The 21989-nt window shown below is 40.0% G+C and overlaps 1 protein-coding gene across 1 annotated transcript in view; it reads left to right on the top strand.

Annotated features, from left to right (window-relative positions):
* DOCK2 (dedicator of cytokinesis 2) overlaps positions 1–21989 on the top strand; it is a 164253-nt gene that overhangs the window by 114282 nt on the left and 27982 nt on the right. Inside the window, exons 30-34 of the mRNA XM_064671560.1 lie at positions 5908–5986; positions 10273–10373; positions 10472–10530; positions 12679–12827; positions 18523–18608. Of these exons, the coding sequence (XP_064527630.1) occupies positions 5908–5986; positions 10273–10373; positions 10472–10530; positions 12679–12827; positions 18523–18608 (474 nt within the window). The remainder of the gene's footprint in view (positions 1–5907; positions 5987–10272; positions 10374–10471; positions 10531–12678; positions 12828–18522; positions 18609–21989) is intronic.

The following is a 21989-nucleotide window of genomic DNA, read 5'->3' as shown; positions in this document are numbered from 1 at the left end:
CTTCTCTTTATGTAACGTGCCTTCCTCTGCCTTGGCACACAAGAAGGAAGAGAAAAGGTGACAGAAGCCTACAAGAGAATAATTTGACTTCAGCTGCTTTTCCCTTGTGTTTGTTTTATGTGAAAATACCCATCAGGTATGTTCTGCACAGAGTTTTTTGAGGACACTACTAATAAATCAACATAAATTACATGGGAGTATTATTTTGGCTCTGCTATTCCTGCTCCAGATTTCCTAGAATTGGCATAGTGACCAAACAATGTCTATCAAAACTCAGAGAAGATCTTCAAAAATAATAGTCAGTACATCTCCTAGGCTTTGAAAGAACTTCCCTCATACTCCTCATCTGCTCAAGGAGAGGATTCCCTGATGAAAGTGCTGATTGATCAGCTTTGGGGATTGCAAAAAACCCCTGCCAAACTGAAGTTAATGTAACTCCTTCTGCCTTGAATTTGTGGACCAAACTGTGTGAAGGAAAAGCACTTGGGGTTTGTGGGAAGGAGTTCTGAGTTGTAAAAATTGTCTGCCTTCATTGGTTATCCGAAAAAAAAACCCCACAAACCAACATATATGCCAACATTTCAATGATTTCTTTCAGTAAGAGGTTTCACAACACAGGTAATACGTTCTTTTAAACCTTATCTCTGTTTTTGTGTGTCTGATTATCCAGTAGAAGTTTGTACTTGATTCATTTTTTTCCACCTGCCATTACATCAGTGCAGTCACTGCTTTAGCAGCCACAGCAAACATGAGGTTGAGTTGATGCTCATAAATACCTGAGTGAATTAATTCAACCTTCACTTCAGTATCTGGGTTACTCACCTCAAAGCTTGTAGCAGTGAACTCCCAAATCTTACTCATGTGAACCTGAAAAGACTTTGAAAAGCATCTCACTGGTGTTGGGCCACTGCTTTAAAAAGAATTCATGTCTAAAAGTCTGAGGAAAGGCCTATTTTCCCCATGATTTTGGGAAGGTTTCTGATTCTGTATCTGATTTATGCACCTTTTCCAAAACAATTTTGTGGCCCCAGAAGTGTTCTGTGTTTGGAACAAGGTGCAAGAACAGGCCAGATCTGGCAAAGCAACCTAAGAACATTCCATGTGAATTTAAGGTTTTGGTTGGTTGGGTTTTGGGGGGGTTTGTTTGTGTTTTGGGGTTTTTTACTGTAATCACCTCTTGTTTTATGCTGCAAGGAGCTGATGCACCAATTCTAACTAGTTTGCTAAAAATAACTTGAAGTTCCAGATCTGCAGTTTAGGTTTATCTCCTATTTACACTTCAAAAGCAAGGACAATGTGCAGACCTATTTTACTGTTAAACAGAGAGTCATCATCTTCCAAGGAATATCCTTGAAATCCTACTTTGATCCACGTGTTGTTTGTGGATACAGAATTCTTCCCTTGCTCCATCTCTGTTTTATTTTATTTGAAGGAGAATCAATTAAGAAATCCTTATTTTGAGGTGACTTATGAATTATTTTTTTGTCTCTCATAAATTATTTCTGTCTGTTACTTGTGGTACCTTTCTAGCCCTGCTTAGAACAGACACCTAAGTGTTGGAAACTAAGTACAGTTGCACAGGATTCTATTAACTGGCCTTTCTTTCAGGCCAGAATTTGTAAAAAATATCTCAGAAAGCACAATAAAGTAAAGTAGAAGCAGCAGGAAAATCAAAAAGATAAAGTTGATCCATGGCAATTCTCTGGTTGTCTTAAGCCAAACCCCTGTCTTTTTATACTCATATTTAGTCCAGAGATTTTGGGCTTTGAAGATCATCCATGAACCTTCAGGCTCAAGAGTTTGGTGTGAACTGTACATTAGAAGCATCAATCTCCATAAAGTCAGGATATATCATGGGAGTTATTGAGGGTGAAGGAATTTCAACACTTTCAGATCACAATTATTTAAGCTGATGAGAAATTAATTTCATATTTAGTGTAGAAAAATTATCATGATTAAATACCCAGAAGGACCTATTTGTAGTCCTGTATGATGATTAAAATTAAAGGAAAACATGAACATTAAATGGAAAAAATCATGGAATGATATTTTCTGTGTGAGAAATGAAGATCCTGTGCTTTGGTCAGTCCAGTTCAGTATAATCTTGCAGCAATCCCTGAGCTGAGAGGAAAGGTAAACTCCAATGTTCTGTCACACAAACAAGGGAAATTCAGTTATTTTATACTGGGATGAGATAATCCCTTTCAGTAGTTTGTCTCAATCACTTCTCCTGCAGTCAGACAGGACAAACTGTGCTCTTCTGAGCTGCTCTGGGACACTCCTACCATCTCTTTTCTACCTCTATCTTCTCCATTTTGTCACTTATAGTTGATAACTGATGTTATGAATAACCATAACCAGTCAATGATTCAATTCTTTAAATAGGAATATGATGTCAATAATAATTAACATTATATTTTCCCTTGTTTTCATGAAAATCTCCAACTGTTTTATAAATACCTGTTCAGTTTTATACTTGTGGCCACTTAATTAATGCCCCTTTTTGGTGATAGGGGAGACTGAGGCACACAGGAATGAAATCACTGGGGCAGGACAAATGGCATTGGCAGGAGCCAGGAATAGAATTCAAATCTACTGCCTAAGTGACTTCCAATGACAGGAATAGATACACCCTTTAGGCAAAATACAGATGCATGAAAATGTTTGGAATTTGACAGCCTGGAAATATTGCATGCTCCTGAAAATATGTCATTCCGGTCTGTCAGACAAAAATATCTGTGAGAGGGAAAGGGATATTTACAGAAGGTAGCTTACATATAATTATATTGCATAGAAACCTGTAAATATTTTTAATATTATCAGGAATTTTTACTGGGCATTAAATACCTCAGTATCTCTCAGGTGTCCTTGAGGCTTTTTGTGTGTGGTTAACATTAAACCACAAGCTCTTCACAAAAACTTTAAGGTAAGACCCACAGGAATATGTTCATAATATAAAATAGATGTGCACTAATAAATTCATGAGTGTGTAAGCTATGATATTATGATAAGTTACTGTGTCTTTCATGATACTTCCATGCTAAGAGTAAAGTATTTAAAAGTGGGAGATTTTTTTAATGCACCATCCCAGAGTCTCCCAAATGGGATATTTAGGTGACATGTTTCATGAGAAGTGTTGGAATAGTGAAAACACACAGAATTTGGGAAGTAAAAAAAACCCTCAGAAATGGAGGACCCTCCTCCTACTCCAAGCAAAGACTTTGTGAGTGAAGAGAAATGCTCCTCTCTGAGCAGCTGGAGCTGAAGAACTTGTAAATTAAAGGATCCAGAGCAATGCAGTGCTACAAGAAAGACACACCCCTAAAAAAGCCTTGCCCTAAAACTGCTGTTGGGAAGAGTGATGAGGATGATGACACAGAGTAACACGTGGCTGTCTGTGATTCTGCCTCGCCCTGTGGTTTTTTGGGCTGCCTAAAGCAGACCACTCTTTTTAGAATCCCCTTTTTCTGCAACATCTTAAGCTGTTTGTGTCCAGCATCAGGCAGCTTTGAGGAGATAAATGTACCCATGTGAGTGGAGCATTAGGAAAGAATGTGTTTATTTTCTTGTGGGCAGTGGGGGACAGTTTGCAGCAGAAATCACATTTTCCACAATAAGACCTGATCACGTAAAAGGTGGAAGAGCAGGTTCAATAGTCTGGGAAAGAGCAGGGGGTGCACAGGGCAGTTCTGTGAGTGCACAGAGGTTGTTTAGCAGAGCTGTCACAGCCTGCAAGGGCAGCATTGAGCAAAATCAGATTTCTTGAGCTTGAGGTAATTTGGTGACACGGCTTTTCACAGATCAGCCCCTTAATTCCGCTGGCAGGATTAGCTGAGCTAGTGTGAGTTGAGATCAGTGTGCCCTGGACCACTGAGAGGAAGCTCAGCTGGATGTGTGGGATGATGCAGTGCAGTGACACAGCACCCTTGGAGCTCTGGAACCTCCCAGTGCCAGCCCCTGTGTGTCCCTCTGGCCACATGAAAAAAAGGACTTGGCAGGATGTGACACCATGTATGAATTCCTTTATTTCCTTGATCACATCAGCAATACAGAGGAGTGTTAGGTGGATGAAAAGAAAACCTTTAAGTTCTTGCAAGGAGTTTTTTCCTCCTGGAGAACCTCATCCATAACAAGGGGTTTCACTGTGGTCAGTCTGATGGTCTAATGAAGCAGGGAGCTCCTCTGGGTGATTGCTCAGTGAGATTTCCTGGCACAAACCTGCCAAAAGCTGAACTTTTGCTTTACCTCCCTCATTAAGAAACTGAGTTATGCCTTCAGATTATTTTTTTGTGTGTGTGGTGAGACCAAAATTCCTTTCCCTGCCTGTTCTGTTTCTGTAGTGGCTCAGAGGCTGCTGTCTAGGGACGAGCATAACAACAGAGCTGGGAGGGAATAACATGTTTGCTGTGTTCTGCCAGCCCCCAGTGACCCAACAGCATTCCATCATCCTCCCTTCAGTTTTGTCTTTGATGTGTTTAATCACTTTTAAGCCAGTATAAAATTTGGGCATTCACAGCATCCTGTAGCAATGAGTTGCAGAGTTGAGCAAGATGAGCATAAGCCTTGGTTTTGCTGATTTTGAATGCACATTCTAATTGTGTTCAGTGCCCTCTGATGCTCCTCTGGGAAAGCTGGGAATGCTCAGTCTCTCATCTCCACAGCACTTTCGATTTTATAGATCCTGCCACCTCCCTCCTCAGTCACCAAGTGTCCCCTGACTAAGGAAACCCATTAAATGGGCTGGATCATTTCTGTGCCACATTTATTTGCTTGGTTTCTTCTCTCTTCTTCCTTTTTGTATCTGTTTATCTTTTTGAGGTGAGGCACCACAAAGAATCTGACCCAAGGATGCAGCATTCCTTTGACAATAACACAGGGATATCCTGCAGTCTCTTAATCTTTTTCTAAGAGTTCTAATTATAGAATTATTGTTTTCTCTGGTGTTACTTGTGGGTTTCTGGACCTGGCTGTTATTAGATCTTTTTCCAGATTGAGAATGGCTAGTTGACAGCCAGTCACTGTATTTGAACACTTAGGATTGTTTTTTCCTTGTCTTCACCTTTCAGATCGCATCTGTTTGCCCCCACAAGGTTTGCTATAGAAATATTTCTGCTTAATAGTTTTAAAAAATGCACTCTGCTATGATGCAGAGGCAAATGGATCACTTTCAGTCAATTTACAATTTTGAAAACAACTGAATTATTAAAATAAACTTTATAAATATTTAGAGATACAATTGATTTTTGTTTTACAAATGTCCTGTGGGGAGTCAGACAAAGAAATTAGCTTTAGAAGCATGGCTCGATCATGCTGTATTAATCAAGAGCTTAAATAGGTGCTAGAGGGGTAATGATCATGCTCTTCCTCTTGGAGGAAATAACTGTCTGAGATTTGGATGTGTTTTTATAATCAGCCTGAGGAGGAAGGTGGGCAGAGGTGTCGTCCTGCCCTCACCACCTGTGAGAAAGCTGAAAAGCTGCCCTTTATGTCTTTAAATTGGGGAAAATGCAGTGGCAGCTCCTAACTAATCATGTGAGCACAGGAACTCTTTGAGCTGTCAAACCCACGGGGAGGAGGCAACGACACCCTTGTAAATGATTTGGTTTTGTCAGCAGAGAACAATGTGTTTGAAAGAATTGCTCTGTTGTCTCAGGAATGCAGTGTGGTGTGAAGCAGAGGGAAGAAATTCTATTGTCTGACTTCTGCAACAGAGGTAGAGAAACTTTGTGACAACTGTGTGTGTCATTTTTTCTGTGTGGGTGACAGGCTATAAATCCCGTGCCACGGCACAGAGTGGCACCATGTGGGAACTTGGTGCTAAATGTGCTTCCACCACCAACCCCTGTGTTTGGAATCGACCCCCAGGGGTTACACTCATTTATCTGTATCGTTGCTTTGCTTTTCCAGGGTGTTCTTGAGAGCCATCAACAAATTTGCGGAGACGATGAACCAGAAATTTTTGGAGAATATGAATTTTGAAGTCCAAGTAAGTATTGAGGGTCCTTAGCTGGGTCCAGGTATGTGCAGGTCTGCAGAGCCCTGTCTGGTCCTGTGCATCAGCACCAGGTGGGCTCTTGGTTTGAGTGGGGCAGGATTAGGCCACCTTTGGTAGGACATGAGAATCATGTTTTGATTATTTATGATCAGGCACCCAAACAGAATATTTTGTTCTGTGATTCTGTCAGGACTGGCAAGCAGAAAACTCATTTTTTGTCTTAGCCAGCCATGTGCACTCAGAAAGTCAGTCTTGGATACAGTGCATGGAGCCTTTACAATGTCAGTATATAGGACACAAAAAGCTTAGCTTTGTTTGACTCCTGGAGTATTTAGCACCTAGATTTCATTTTTAACTTGTAGTCTTCCCTGAAAAGTCTACCTTTATTTCTTTATTTTTATTAGTTTCCTCTGAAATAATTTTTAATTAACGTTCAGGCTTTTTTAAGTTGTTCAGAATCATTCCTTGTAACTTAAACATTGGGTCATGCATTTCACCACGTTTGGTTTCCTTTAGATAAAAATGTCTGTAGTTTTCCCATTCGTGAAGTTGTTATTAAAATGTAAATACAGTTTTTGATTCAGGATTTGTCACTATAGAAATAGATAGAGAATACACTGACACAAGGTATAGTTTGAAAAGTGATTCTGTTGCACTCTTACTATAAAGTTCAAGGCTTTGCCTTCTTGATTTCTTGGGGTTCGTATTTTACAGTTAATCTCACAACTTGCAATCTGTTTTAGGTGATTCCCTTGTGCTGCACATGATTGTTCAGGCTCATTGTACTACAAACTGTTTGGGGTTGGTCTCTTGGTCCTCAACACAAAACCCCTTGGTCACAAATAGCTACAGAGCAGCCACACGAGGGGTTACACAGGAAGGGTTTAAAAGACAATAGTAAAAAGAAAGGTAAAACATTCAGTTCATACTGTTACACTGTTCCCAAGTATGAAATGTAGAGCTTTTTCCTCACTTATTTCATTAAAAAATTCATTCTTTTCAAAATGGGTGACTTTGCAAATATATATATATATGTATGTATAATGTTAATTAAGATTTTTTAATCATAGGGAAAGATGTTTCTCCTGACAAACTTAACACTTATTTTTAGTAAATACCCCTGTTGGAAACCCTCAGATCCTTGATGTAATCTCTCCTGGGCTCTATCAGTTTATTAACAGCTGATTTATAAGCTATGATTTCTGTAGCCCTCGATCACTTTTCCCTGAACAATGGGTTGGTAATTTTTACCAGCAGATATCAGAGGTCTGAAGGACATCACAGTGTGCAGGCTGCCAAAACCACACAGCCTTTAAAGAACATGTGTCTGTCAAAGTTTTATTAAGCTGTGCTCTGCCTCTCTCAAATGGGAGAGCAGCAGTTTAATGTGCAGCTTTTATTCCAGCTCCTTCCCGGGGCAGTTCCGTGTGTTCCAAAGTGTTATCAAACAACCAGGGGTGCTGTAGTTCAACACTGCACCTTGCAGTTCAAGGGGATGCATTAATGCTCTTTTATTCATGACTTGTCAAATAGCTGGAGGCTCTGAGCAAGCTAAACATTAGAGTAAATAAGGAGAGCCTTGTAAAGAATTGTAGTACCCTCATAGTCTTCACAGGAGACTTAAAATCACAATTCTTCTGGGAATAAAAGCTCTACAAACCTTCCAACAGTTCCCTAAGTATACCTCTTTAAAAAGCTGCTACTGGACTAAAGAGGGTCTGAATAGTGCAAAGCATATTGGCTTATTTTCTTAACTACGAATTAAAATTTGATTTCCCACTCTCTATTTTTTTATATTAGTATATCTTAGCTGTAAGCAAACACAAGCAGTGGCTAACTCAAAAGGCTCACAAAAATAGTAAAAATAAGTAGCTGTTTCTTCTAAATTATTTAGTTTTAAGTCACAACTAAATGTATTCCTGTATATGAGAGAGATCATTCCTGAAGTGAAGGCCTCACATATTGAGGATGCCATATATCCTAGAAATCAGTTTAATATCCTAGAAATCATTTTATCATTTCTTATGCTGTTCAGAGGTTCCAAAAGGTCGTTTCTGGCTAACCTTGCTCAATAGCTCTGCTAACTACACGTGCTTTGCAATTCTGCACACTTGCAGAAAGTTTATAATGTCATTTTTCTCCAGAATCAAACCAATGAACCCAGTATCCAGCTGAAATGTGTTATGGCTGCTGGTCTCCAGGGGCTGAGCTTGCTTTCACTATAATATTTCAAGAAAAAAACCCCAAAACTGTCATCTTGTCTGTTTTTAGGATATGCTTGAGTTTCTTTCGCATCTACAGCGATTTGTCAGAAATTCAAAAGGCTTACAAAGAATTCATGTTTCTCCTAATTACCAAAAAAAAAAAAAAACCCTGGGCAAAGGTATCTGTAGGGCAATGGCTACAGGGTGGCCTTAATGTCTTGGTTTCAGAGGTGTGTGAAGGAGGAGGCAGCAGCATTTATTGAGGGATGATTTTTCAGGATAATTACCAAACCTCCTCTTTGTAAGATCCCTGGAAATTTCTTACTAAATCAACTCCACATTTTCCAATTGAGCCACGTGTCCAAAACACCTTGGAATGTTAGTGTGGGCTTAAGGGAGAACAAAATGGGTCTCATAAGGATACTTTTTTACATTTTTAAAATCTGTTTCTCTCTGGTTTTACCTCTGAGAGACTATTTGGCCTCACCGAGTTCAGTTCTGGTACTTCAAAGCTTGCAAGTCCTTAATTTGGACATGCTATTGAAATACAAAGGATCCTTTTTTTTTCAGCCATTTTGGGGTACTCTGAGGACAAAAGGAAATATATTTTATAAATCAGGTTACTGAGTTTATAGTGTGTGTCTCTGACAAAGGTGGCACTGTACTCGGAGCTATTAAGTGAATAAATAGACCAGTGTCTTTAGTAATAAGGCTTCATTTTTCTCTCTATAATCTAGAATGATTTGAGAAATTTTCCATTTTATTATTATTGATGATGATGATGAAATATAAATTATAATTGACACATGCCAAGTGAGTGCCCTGCACCTCAAAAAACACAGCTTCTCAGGGGCTGAAAACTCCACACTGGTCAAAATTATAATTTGAAATATTTGGTAAGAGAGTAAAGGAGACCTTTCAGGGCATAAATAACATTTATCCTGATGCAAAAGGCCCTGAATGAGGATGGTATTGAGTTGGTGTGTTTGCAGCAGGGCCAGCTTTGAAATGATCAGCTCTGCTCAGGAGAGCTTTGGTTGGACCTCAGAGGGAAGAATAAAATACACATTATAGACAATAATTCCTTTAGGAAATGTTTGTGGTTCCATGTGTGGTTTTGTGTGTCAGTCTCTGTTTTTCCTGGTTATTTGCACACTGGAGTTTTCCAGGCTATAAAGGACAGAGGTCACTCCTGTTTTTGATGGAACATCATATTTCCAGTGTGGGTTCCCAACCAGGGTTGTGTTACACCATACAAAATGAAGAGCTCTGTTACAAGTTCTGTTGCAATCCTTTAAACTACCACTAAATATATTTACCATTGCCTTTCTATCTCTCTATAATACCTACCATTATTTGTCTGAAGCTGTTGCTGACTGCTTAGAAGCTTTTCAAAATAGTATTTCCTTCCTTAAATTCATGTTTCCTAGTGAAGTTTCTCTTTTCCCATTCCATCTTTAGCGTGTGAGAAATACTTTGATTGTCTGGAGAACAAGTAATTTGCTTTGAGGAACAAAGTGAGAGAAGGAAGTGAGAGAGGGTTTCACCTTCTCCAAGCACATGACATCAGTAGTCATTTAGGGATGTATTTTGTCCTTCTTTCATGTAGAGAGCTCTTCACAAATCATATTGGAATTTCATGCAAATGCTGGTTGAATTAGAATCCAAAGAGGAGCCAGTGGATGCTTTTTGAAGTGGTGCTCAAATGCAGTGTAATTGCAGTGGTGCCTTTAGCTCCAAGTTAAGATTCACCAGTGTTAATGTGTCTCCCCAGTCCTGCCTTGGTTCAGGGTTTAATGTTGTTGGCTAATGAATCTCCTGTGGATCTTTTTTTAGCAATATTTATTCAGCTACTCTGTTATGAAAAGCAAATGTGTAGTAGTGGTTATTAAAATTCATCTTTCTTGCTTTTCTGCTAATTGCATAATACTAATGATGTGCATCTTTGCACAATATAGAAATCTCATATTGCTTGCATACTTTGGTTTCATAAATTATCCTGCATTATGCATCATTTAATATTATTCCTGCTTTCCTCAAAATTATTATAATTTCCTTATATTCAATTTACAGCTGTGGAACAACTACTTTCATTTGGCTGTGGCTTTTATTACCCAAGATTCACTGCAACTGGAAAACTTCTCCCATGCAAAATACAACAAAATCCAGAACAAGTAAGCAAAAATGTGTATTTAATTTATATCTTTAATTTTGTAGTAAAATGATAAGAAAGGTAATGATAAAAGTACCTTTTGTATTTCTTTTTTCCTAGATATGGAGATATGAGGCGTTTAATTGGCTTTGCCATCCGTGACATGTGGTACAAACTTGGTGAGTACTTGGACCACTGAATCTGTGTCAGATTTCTTGATTTATTGAAAAATATCCGACACGAAGTGCTTTTGTAAATATTTCTGCTGTTTGAAGTTAACATATGTTTTCACTCCTGTGATTAAGCTTGGAACTGTCATGAGAGACCATTTGACTACTGCCAGTTTTTTATCTCTCAGAGAACAACCTTCTCTCAGATTTCAAACGTGGCTGAAATCAGACTTCAGAAACCTTATTTTGCGGAAATTGAGAGTGGATAGATTTTCCCTGGGAAGGTTCCTGCTCAGCCTGAACCCACAGTTCCAGAATTTAGGGGACTCAGACTTGGAACCTGTTTAGATTAAAATTCCAAAGTGTTTTTATGTTTCCTATCCAGCCACATTCTGCTGCTCCTCCTTTGAGAGTTTCTCATTAACTCCTTTGGGATCGTTTCTTATTAACTGAACTTCTGTAGAATATTTGTTTTATCCTGGAAAACTTTTGTGTGGCAATTGTGTGGAAAATCAATGTGGCACTCACGAGAGAGGAACATCAGACTCAGAATACTCAGTTATGGAACAAGTCTTGTCACAATTGTTTATGAGAATATATTTATCTCCCGAGAAGCTTCAGGCAGTATTGACATTCTTGCACAGGTTATTGAATTTGCTGCTGCTCTGCTCCACACCAGAGCAGAGTTTCAAGAACATCTTGGACCTGGCTGAGGTTTTTTTGCAGATTTGGGTGTTTGTTGGCAGCTGATCCGACAGCTGTGCTACAAGAGAATTCCGTGGGGTTTTAGGAGTCGATGACTGCAGGTGGCAAATGGGGGTCAGGAGCATAACAGGTACAACTTCAAGGACTGTTCAGGCATTGTCTGAAGGAAATATTCAGATACCAGCGTGGGGTAGGACATTTCTTCCTGCTGGATGAATAACAAGAAATGGTGTTGATGGCTGATGTGGTCAGTTTAAATGGCACCTTGCTCCATGTACACAGTACCAAAGAAAGGGATGACAAGGAAGCAGCTGTGGGACAAGAGGACAAATGCTGAGTGGTCTGGGCAAGCATATGGAGGGTGAGCCCACCCTGCTAGGGAGCACTGGCAGAGGCCCTGGAGCGTGGAGCCAGAAGGGAAGAACAGTTATAGTTTAGTAGAAAGTAAATCTCTTAGTTTTGCTTAATAGGAAAAGCCTTCTTGAAGCCAGGAGAAAATGAGTTTGTTGTTCTTTGAAGTGCCCTGGGATGAGTCAGGCTGTGAGTCTGGCTCAGGAGAGGTGGGAAGAGCCTCATCTCTGAGTGCTGGAGGGATCTGTCACCTGTAGCCAAAGGAGAAAGGACACTCAAGAATCAAGAGCCCAACCCCAAACCGACCCCAAACAAATGTGGGGGCTGGTCCTGCTTACATGTGGGAGTGGTCAGACCTTCTGAGCCTGGTCAACCTCAATTAGTTTCTGTAAAAGCCACAGAAAAAGCTGGACCAGCCCAACCTGTACACTACTGAACTGTGGAGCACAAAGGAAAACTGGGAGAGTTCTGCCATGGAATTGCTAAGAACTAATGGCTTGTGCTTTTTAAAATCTCACAGTTCCAAGCTGGCCTAACAGCAGGTGATTGTCATCTGGTTTCAGAAATAGAAATACACTTGAATTGACAAGTTTCCAGGCAATCTTGTGGCTGATCACTTCTATTTACTGCAATTTTGATGCATTGCTTGGTTTGGTTTATTGGTTGCGATGTCTGATGTTATTCAGAAGTGAAAGCAAGTAATAGTTTTCTCCTTCATAAGCCAGAAAGGTTACAGAGCGTGCCATTACTGTGTGGATCTCTCCTGCTGATAGAATTTGGGGAGTTCTCAGGTTTATTTATTACTTTCTACTCTAAATATTTATAAGGAGATGTCGAAAGCTGAAAAACTGTTCACTGAAAAATGTCAGCTCAGCTGGTGTACATGCCCAATCCTGGCACTGAATTCTGCCCCTTTGGAAGGAGACAGTGTCCATTCACACCCTCCCAGCCTTTGAGAAGGAGCAGACAGGAGTGACTGAGCTGTAAGACTTCACCAACACAAGTGGCTTAAACAGTGCTTTAAATGATTGCATGTCCTACATGTATTTCCTAAAAGTATTTCTTTCCACCTCAAATATCCAATTTGTGGTTTTGCTTCAGGCCAGAACAAAATCTGCTTTATTCCTGGGATGGTTGGGCCCATCTTGGAAATGACTCTTATTCCAGAAGTCGAACTCCGAAAGGCCACAATCCCGATTTTCTTTGACATGATGCTGTGTGAATATCAGAGGACAGCAGAATTCAAGAAGGTAATTAAAAACACTCTGTGTGAAAAGGCATTAAAATATCATGTGTTCAGTATTTCTGGTTAAATGTGTGTCATGTGGGCTTTTCTGCTCCCAGAAAGTCAAATCCTGAGTATTAAGAACCAAAGGAATGGCTTTGTGCAGCAAGTGTGGGCTCTCCAGAGTGATTTACTTGGACTCAAGTATAACTTTTGTTGCAATGACAGCAATAAGACACTGCAATAGGGGCCCAGAGAGGTTGCAGGATCTTAATCCAAATTTTCAGAGTTTTACTGAAAAAGCTTCTGAGCAACAAGACTTATATTTGTTAAGTAGGAGGTAGAATTAAATTACCTCTGGGGATCCTCTATAATCTAAATTTTTCCTTATGCCCCTTCCTTGTGAGATATTGATAAGCCAAAATGTTCAGTATTTAGTACAGCATATGTCACAGAAGCAGCAATGAATAATTAATTCCATATTATCACATTTCCCAGGGAACTCTAATTTTTCTAAGTATTTATTGTGAGAAAAATAACCACTGTGAAGAACTGACACTCCTGAAGTGTTCTCTGCAGTCATTTTGAAAAGAAAAAAGAATGTTTAAATCACAAGTATGAAATATTTCTGATTGATGGAATAGAAATAGGGATGGTGGGAGAGGGCACTTGGAATTTTAATCTAAATCTCCTGTCACTGCTTGCTGTGCCTACCTGGGCAATGAGTACCCATTGGTTTCTTCCCTATCTGACATTTCCATTCTCATCAGGCTCTTTGGCCATGGACTCACCTTATTCTGTGTTTGCAGAGTAAATTTTCCCAGTACATGTTCCACTGAATATTCAGGCTTTGTAGTTATGCAAATAATCAACTCAAACCAGCCTGTGTAAGGGTAAGTGACAAACAAAAAGGCATCATTTCAGACACATGTAAATATAAATATCTCGTGTACCCAGCTATGTTTAATACTTTAAATCATTCGGGGCATTTCTGTGTCAGCCGAGTGTGGAACAAATGAGCAGATGGAATTTCCATTTTGGTCCGTGTTCCACAGTGCAAAGCTTTTGGTTCAAAGCCAAGATTAAAAACCACTTTGCCTCTGTGCATCTGTTCCCTCCGTGTCCTGGTAGCCCTGTATTTGCTGTCTTAAAAATGTTTTCCTGCTCGTGGCTTATACCTCATCCCCCGGGAGAGACCCAGGGATCTGTGCGGAGCAGAAATCCCGGGAACTCATCAGTCAAACTGCCCCATTAACAGGAGCAGCAGCTTGGGAGCCTGGGAGGTGCCAGACATCTCAGTGACCCTTAAATCACCTCTCAGGCCAATAGAAATAAGTTTCAGGTGGTATTTTATTATTCAGTGCCAAGGAACAAGGACATTTTACTGCAGTTTGAGAGCAAAGAGATAGTTTTTATCATTAACTATTTCATAATCTCATTAGCTTCTAATGTTCTGCTTTAGGAATTGCAAATCATTTACTGGCAAGGAATGGTGAGTTTTATTCTCTCCTTTCCCATGGATGAGATAATTAAGATAAATAAACTTGATTCTGTAAGTTTAGCCCTTCTGGTAAGTTTTTAAAAACATATATTTTAAAGGAAAAGCACGCTAAGATTTATGGTTTAAAATTCTTGTTATCTTCATTAAAATGAGCAAATAATTAATATGAATGGATGATTATTGGATGCACAAACACACAAACTCTAGCTTTTGCTAGTGCACAATTTGTATATGCAAATTGACATTTAGAGCACAAAGGATATTTTTTCAAAGCTTTAGTGTAAAATTTTGAGAATGACAACATGTCATTTGCAGAGTGCCTGTGGCACTCAGGAGCCCAGAATGACATTCAGTTAAAACACAATTTTGCAGAACTTTAAAAATAAATAATTTATTTCTAATCTAATCTTCTCTAATGAGAGAGAGGGGGAAAAAAATTTCACAAACAGAAACATCTTTATGAGCTGAGCCTCTACCAGCACTGGAACCAGAGCTTGTCTGGTGCCTCCCACATGATTTAATAACCTTTCCCAAAATGACTGTTTCTGTTAATGTTTCATGGGCCTGTACTGGGCCAGCACCAGGACAGGGCTCTATTTTTTGGGGGGGCACACGGAGAAAAGCAAAATTCCACCTGTGGTTATCTCAGGAATGACATGTTATACAAATACATTTAACAGGTCAGAATCCACACGTAGGTGTTTGACACAGTCAGACATTTTCTTTCAATCCCTTCTTCTGCTTTGCACATGTAGCTTCCATTCACTCCAAGCAGTGTTATGTAAGTATGTAATTTTAACTTTAATTGAAGATGTAGGGAGGGAGTCATTATTACCTACTAATTTTAGCCATCAAGGCTCTGTCTGTCATGAGCTCAGAGAGTGAGGAATCTTGGAAAGGCAGTTTATCCAAGTTATTTTCTGTGTCTGTGGATAGAATTAGTCCTGCAAATATATCCCTTTCTTCTTCATTGTTCACGTGTTGGACACGTGGTGCTAAAGGAGTCCCATCCTTCAAATGTTGGTGACCCACCTTTCCCAGAAGGATCAGGGTGTGCATTTTATTAAGGCTTCAGAAAGCAAAACACATGTCATCAAGCAACCTCGTGCTCTTTGTTCTAAATGCAATCTGAGGCCAAGAGCTTTAAAATGATTGCTTTAAAAAAACAAACAAACAAACAAACAAGCAAAAAAAAATCAAACTTTAAAAAAAAATTAGCTCTTTGCAGAGTAAATGAAAATATCATTGAAATAAACAAGGATTTGAGTTAAGTTACAGATTTAACTTGGCTTAGGAGAGATTAATTCACCCGTGTTTATATTTTTGTTCAAATAAGTCGCTCTGTTTGTGTTCGGGTTTTTCAGTTGAGGATGTCTCGTGGGTTCTGCCAGTTGCTGGAGCCATCTGGGGAAGTTTTGTGTGTTTGCTTTCCTTCCTGACTGCTGTGGGACTGTCAGGAAACAGTGCTGGCTGGGGGGGTGTTCTGGGACTCACAGATTTGTTGGAGGACAGATGCTCATTCCTAGTGCTCCTGGTGCAGTGCCCTGTCCCTCTGAGCTCTGAGCTCTCACAAAGTCACTAAACAAGTATTTTACCTCAGCAAAGCCCCCCTGGTGCCTGTGGCTTATCATTGCTGTAAATAGCTTTATTTCTGGCTCCCAGTTCTTGAAACTTTGTTATGCAGAAAGATTTCAGCAGGACGTGAGATCATCTCAGCAGCAAATTTGTGTGGCCTGGTGGCTTCCATGTGGAAAACATGGACTTGCTCTTGATTTGGTATTGAGGTGTGCTCAGAGCTCTGCAGATTCCTTGGATCTATTAGACAGACAAGCAGGTGGGTTTAAAGCTCAGTTGGTGCCAATGACACTTAGGCACACTCTGTTTAAGTTAGAGGAGTGTTTAATTCCAGGGCTTAATTTTGGCAGAGAAACACTAAAAACTCCATTCTATATTTCTGCCAGCTTTTTTCACTTGTTTTGATCCAAGCAACTGATTCTTTTTTTTTGCAGCTTGTTGAGAAACTGCAGGAAAGATGCTTAGGAAGAGTTTTTTTGTTCAGATCCAGCAAAGTAAAATTATTGCCTCTTCGAGAAGTAATCAATTCTCTACCTGCTGAATAAGTACTAGGAAGGATTTAAGAGCTGGACAGTTTTTAACTGGTGCTTGACTTGCACTAAATTCACAGATTTCTGTCTTACTGCAGTAAATCCACAGGCTTCAGGTCTAGAAAATGGATGGATTGGGTGGTTTTGTTTAATATTTCCTTGTCCTGAAATTGCCATGCACTTATGTTAACCCACGTTATTAATACATATATAAACACTAATACACATACTGCTCACACATAGGAATTAATTCAGAGCCCTTTAAACCTCTTTTTCTGTCTGCACGAGACAGAATAATTTTATTTTTCCTGTTAAGCTATTTTTCAATGATAGCTCTTTATTCTCTAGTATTAGTACAGTATGTACTGTTCCACAGGCAATCTTCAATTTGTATTCTAATTACAGAGACAGAACTAAAACTGGAGCAGCAAAACCAAGAGTTGAAAACCAAACCAAAAATCCTTTTTGGGCTCTACAGAAAAAATAAGGCCCTCTCTTATTTGACCCTTCTATAAGAAATAATTAAGAAATAGTGCTAATGTACAAGTCCTTCTACTCAAATCAGAAAATGGGCTTGATGTTACTACTGAACAATTTATAGTTTTCTCTGAGAACATTATGGGAAGTGGTTCTTAAATGGACACTGAGATCTGAAGTCATGAGGTCTCTCAAGGAGCAGTGGGGAGTTCAGTGCACCACATTCACTGCTGATTTCTGCTCCAATCCTGGGTTGCTCAGTGCTGCTGTTGATGTTCCTCGTGTACATACTCTGCAAGTCTTCAAATTCACCCTCAGCAACGACCTTTTCTATGGAGGCATCTCACTGGGTGATAAATAGCAAAGTATTTTCTCAATTTTCCCCTTCATCGAAGGTTTGAACCGTTCCATGTCCATCTAGAACAGCACCACTCACGTTTTCAGGAGCAGTTCTTTCCTCCTCACCCACCTGAAGCTGTGCTGTCCCTGCTGCTGGGCTGGAGAAGGGGCCTGTCTGTGCCATGGTGTGGTGTGTGCACAACTGGGATCCAGGCTCCCGTGTCACACTGCCCCCCTGGATGTGTTTAACTCCCTCTCTTTGAGGCTCATCTGTCTGGGGCTGCGTTACCATCACAAGAACAATTTTATTTCCACGCGTTCAGTGCCGCGGTTTTGCTTTTGTTGTTTCGACTCGGTTTGAGGAATAGGAAGTGGTGGAAGTTGCTCCTTCCTCCCTGCCCCTTCCAGAGAAGAGAGGAATGTGTGTGCTCTGCCAACTCCTCTGCACCCAAATTTTGGTCTCTGTGTGAGGAGTGTCAAAGTCTGGCTGCTCAAGACAGTGTTTCAAAGCTCCTTGGAAGGAGCGACCCCCACTTTGGTGCTCTGTAAAAGAGCAGTTTGCAGCATCAGGGTGGACAGTAGGTCTGGGTTGGATGCTGGAGAACAATGGGGAATGTTTGCCCTTTGTTCTTGAAAAATGCTGAGTAATTTTTCTGGGTGGAGAGTTTTAATCATGACCTGCCTGAAGGAAGTGCACGTAGCAACATGTTCTCAGTTAGAATGTCATGTTTCCTTACAACTGAAGGAGTTGTCCTTTCCACAACACAACTGGAGACATGTGTGACCTGTTTGGTGTTCTAAGGGGAAGGACAGTTTTCATCTGTGTAGCCCTGGGCTGAACCTTCTGCTGAGGATATATTAAAGTAAGGTAAAAAATCGTGCATTGCAGTTATCTGAAAGTACCTTACATAAAATACTACAGTCATTCTTTCAACTGTGAAAGGTTCCCAGTTCTCTGACAGGATGATCTGCATCCCAGTCTGCCAAAGCTCTCAATTACACAGAAATTCTCCAGGGAGAAACAGAATTATTCATGTAGGACAACTGTGTGAAATTTTGTGTGAAAGAAGAACGTGCTGTCATTTTTACAGAGCTGTTAATAATTAGATAATTAGATGTAAAGCAACAGAGCTTTATTTCACTGTAGGTCTCCACTAATGCTTTCTCTGTGCCTCCCAATGTGTTCATGTGTACAAATATATGACATAATCCTACAGAGGTACATTTTCCATGCCACGTTGAAATGTGTTTGACCTCTGGATAGCTGCTGAGAGTTTTGATTTTTCTTTCTTTGTTAGTTTGAGAATGAAATCATTCTGAAGTTGGATCATGAGGTGGAAGGAGGACGAGGGGATGAACACTACATGCAGTTGTTTGAGACCATGTAAGTAGTGCATAAGAATAAATGCCTTAAGAATATGATTTTATCTTATTATTCCCAGTTACCAGGTTGATAACCTCACTTAAAGTAGAATCTCAGCAACTTTTTTTTCATCAAGGGGCTGGAAACAGTGGTTTGAATTGTAGTTTTGCTCATCAAAATGATTTTTCTAGTTGCTTTTCATTATTTTGTGCTTTAGCTAATTTATGAAGAAATTATACCTGACCTGCATTTCTATATACAGCTTTCAAGCATAGTCAAATATTCTCCCCACTATTAGTCTTTCCACACTTTTCTTTATAGCCTATTGTCCCAGTTTCAGCCAGGGTAGAGCTAATTTCTTCGTTTTTATTTACACTACTAAGGCATTTTAAAATGCTTTACTTTCTTTTCTCAGTGTCTAGATTGGACTCCAAGAGATTATTGTCTGAATTTAAATAACATGACTACCCTAGAAGGAGAATATTAAGAAGTGCTAAGGTCTAATCAAAGTATTTCTTTATTTCTGATAATCCTAAAGATTATATCACATGGCACCTCCTGCTCTTCTTGGCCATCCACATTCAGCTTTACTCCCTGACTGAATAGCCACGTTTTCACTGATGGCAAGTTGAGTGTGATGTCTTGGGCAGTGCTGGAGTCTTTGTACAGCCCTCTGAGAGTTTGTCCCTGGCTTTGTGTGTTTTAGTTTGTCACAGCCCTCACCAGATGAACCGTGAAAGGTTGGTTACACCACAGTCGAAAAAAGTCCACTTTCAGGGAAAGCTTTTTTTTTAAAAAATACTGAATTATACAATCAAATAATATTATGTATATATTATCTTATTTATATAATGCGTGATTATGTTCTAATTAAAAAAAGACATCATTTAAATCAACTATAAATGTTTGCTATTTTAGTTTAATTTCTGTCCTATGAGGAGGCAGATAAAATGTAGAAAGGCAGACTTAAAACCATAAAAGCACTAACACTTTCTAGGCAATGTAAACCTATTCCTTGAAAGCACTTCATGGGCAAGGACAGACGAAGTTTTAAATACACCCTTTTCACTTCCTAACGTGCAATGACTGTGTTAACAGAGAGCAATAAACTGATTTTTCGGTTCTGAATGTTTGCTATTTTGGCTTCAAGCCTTGGGTGGTGAGGCAGAGGTGTCCAGAGTGGCTCTTGGTGTGACCCAAAAATGCTGCTGCAGAGCCTGAGCAGAGCTGCCCAACAGGGGACTCAGCTGGCACAGGGGACACTTATTGCAGTGCTAAACTTTCTTTGCTGCTAGTTATGTGTTTTTTTCCAAATATCCATACCAAATCTCCCTTGCCTCAGTTTAGGCCAATTATTTCTTGGGATGTAAAGAATCATTTATTCTGTTTCTTTTTTTTCCAGCAGCTTTTAAACAAATTTTAAAGTTGCTGCCTTGTTTCCTTCTGGTTTCTCCTTTAGGGTAGACAACCCCAATATTTCAGTTTATCCTATGGAATTTTTCTGGACATTCCTACAATGTCCCCATCTGTTTTAAAAGATTACATTTCCTTAAAGCTGGAGAGAGTAATCAAACTGAGATTTTATCAATGCAAACAGCAAAGGTTCCCTCAGACCTTGTGTGTGAGACTCTGAAGTTCCCTCTTTCTGAGCTGTGTGACACCCTTTGCCTGCCTTGTTCTAACACTTTTCTGGAGAAGTGGCACCTCTCCAGCTAATCCCCATCTTTCAGTGGTGCAGTCAAATAATGTCATCAAACATACTCCAGAGCATTTGATCTCTGCCTTCCCAAGGCACCCTCCTTGCTCTGACAGACCTATTTTCCCCCTCGTACTGTCCCACTTTCTACGAAGCTTCAAGTTCAATGTTTCCATGTGTCTAAAGATGCCACTTCATCTTGTCTCCAGATAATATTATTTGTTCCATCCTTGAAGCTGTTGAATGACACCTATAGAGGGACTGGTGAAGCAGAGGTTGGTGACCTACCAGTGGTAGAATCTCCTCTTCCCTCTCTTCCTTCTTCCCTCCCCATCCTTCCTCTCCCCTCCCTTAGTTCGATTTGGTTTAAACCTTCCCTCCTTCACACCTTTTAAAGCAGGGATTTCAAGCCTCTGTCCCCTTCTGGATGGGGACCCAGTTAAACTGGGCTCCACGTTTATTCATTTGTTCCTATTTCCATCAGCTGATTTCCCAGAACTGCATTCCTGCACGGTTCCAGTGCCCCCTGGATGCAGGCATGGAGCAGCAGTCAGTGACTGTGGTGTGCTGGTGGTCACCTCTGCAACCAACACTCACCCACACTTGTGGGTTGTTGGGAAATTGCTGATTCCCAACAAACTAAATAGGTTCAGCAGAAGTTTAATTAAGCATTTGTCCCTGGTTCTGACTGTCAGTGTGCCCCAGGAGGGGTTCTGAGCTGTGCTGGTGAGTGCTGTCCTAGACAACACCAGGGAGGAGAATCTGGGATAATCTGGGGTAGGTGAGAGGCTGTTTGCAGTGGGCAGAGGACACTGGGCTGCCCTGTTTGGGGAAATGCAGGAGAATGTAGCTCTGTGGTGCCAGGCCACTTGTCCTCAAGCTCAGAAAATGAATCCTGGCATGTTTTAGTTACTAATATAGGCACAACAGAAAACAACATTTGGCAGCTCTCCAGTTCCCCCATCATTGCAGTGGCCCACGTTATTCAGTTGTTTTCTTGATCTTTATTTAAAATATTTTTTATTTTAAATCTTTTATTTTTTTTTCAAGCTCTGTTCAAAAAATCAAAGGTTTCTTTCTCCTTCCTGGGGGGAGAAATTCTTGAAGTTTTATGGTCCTTTTTATTGAGATTACTGTACAAAGCTGAGCAATACATTTTTTAAATCTTCCCTCAAGAGACAGGTGTTCCTCTCTCCTGTTCTTTTTGTAGTTCTCCTTTATGTGCACTCCAGCTCACCTTTCTTTGGTGACTGGAGTTATGTGTTATGTCCTGGGTGAGAATCAGCAATAGCTTGTGGGTTATGTGGGTTATGTTTTTCTACTTGTACTGGAAAGAAATGTGATGTCTGGGTGACTCGTGCTCATTGTGCACTCAGGGAATGTTCAGAGGTCTGCCTTGCTTGCTGTCCCTCCAAGGGAACCTGTGGCAAAAATTCCTAACAGTTACTTGAATGGTGACTGTGCTTTCCTCTGTTAGTGTCTCACCCTGTTTCTGATCTCACATATGTAAAACACCATTTTTCCTGTATAATATTCCTACGTGGTTCTGAGGCTTTCCTACTTTCTTTCCCACAAATATAATTTAACACACTCCAACCTTTCTGTCAGTTGTCAGCTCTTCAATATTTATTATTTACCTTCAATTTGCAGTGTATTTAATGTTATAAGGCCTATTTCAGTTACTTATTTAAATATTTCTGCTGTTG

This window comes from Pseudopipra pipra, chromosome 15 (assembly GCF_036250125.1).
Source record: "Pseudopipra pipra isolate bDixPip1 chromosome 15, bDixPip1.hap1, whole genome shotgun sequence".
Classification (NCBI taxonomy): domain Eukaryota; kingdom Metazoa; phylum Chordata; class Aves; order Passeriformes; family Pipridae; genus Pseudopipra; species Pseudopipra pipra.
This window is presented reverse-complemented; position numbering and strand designations above follow the sequence as displayed.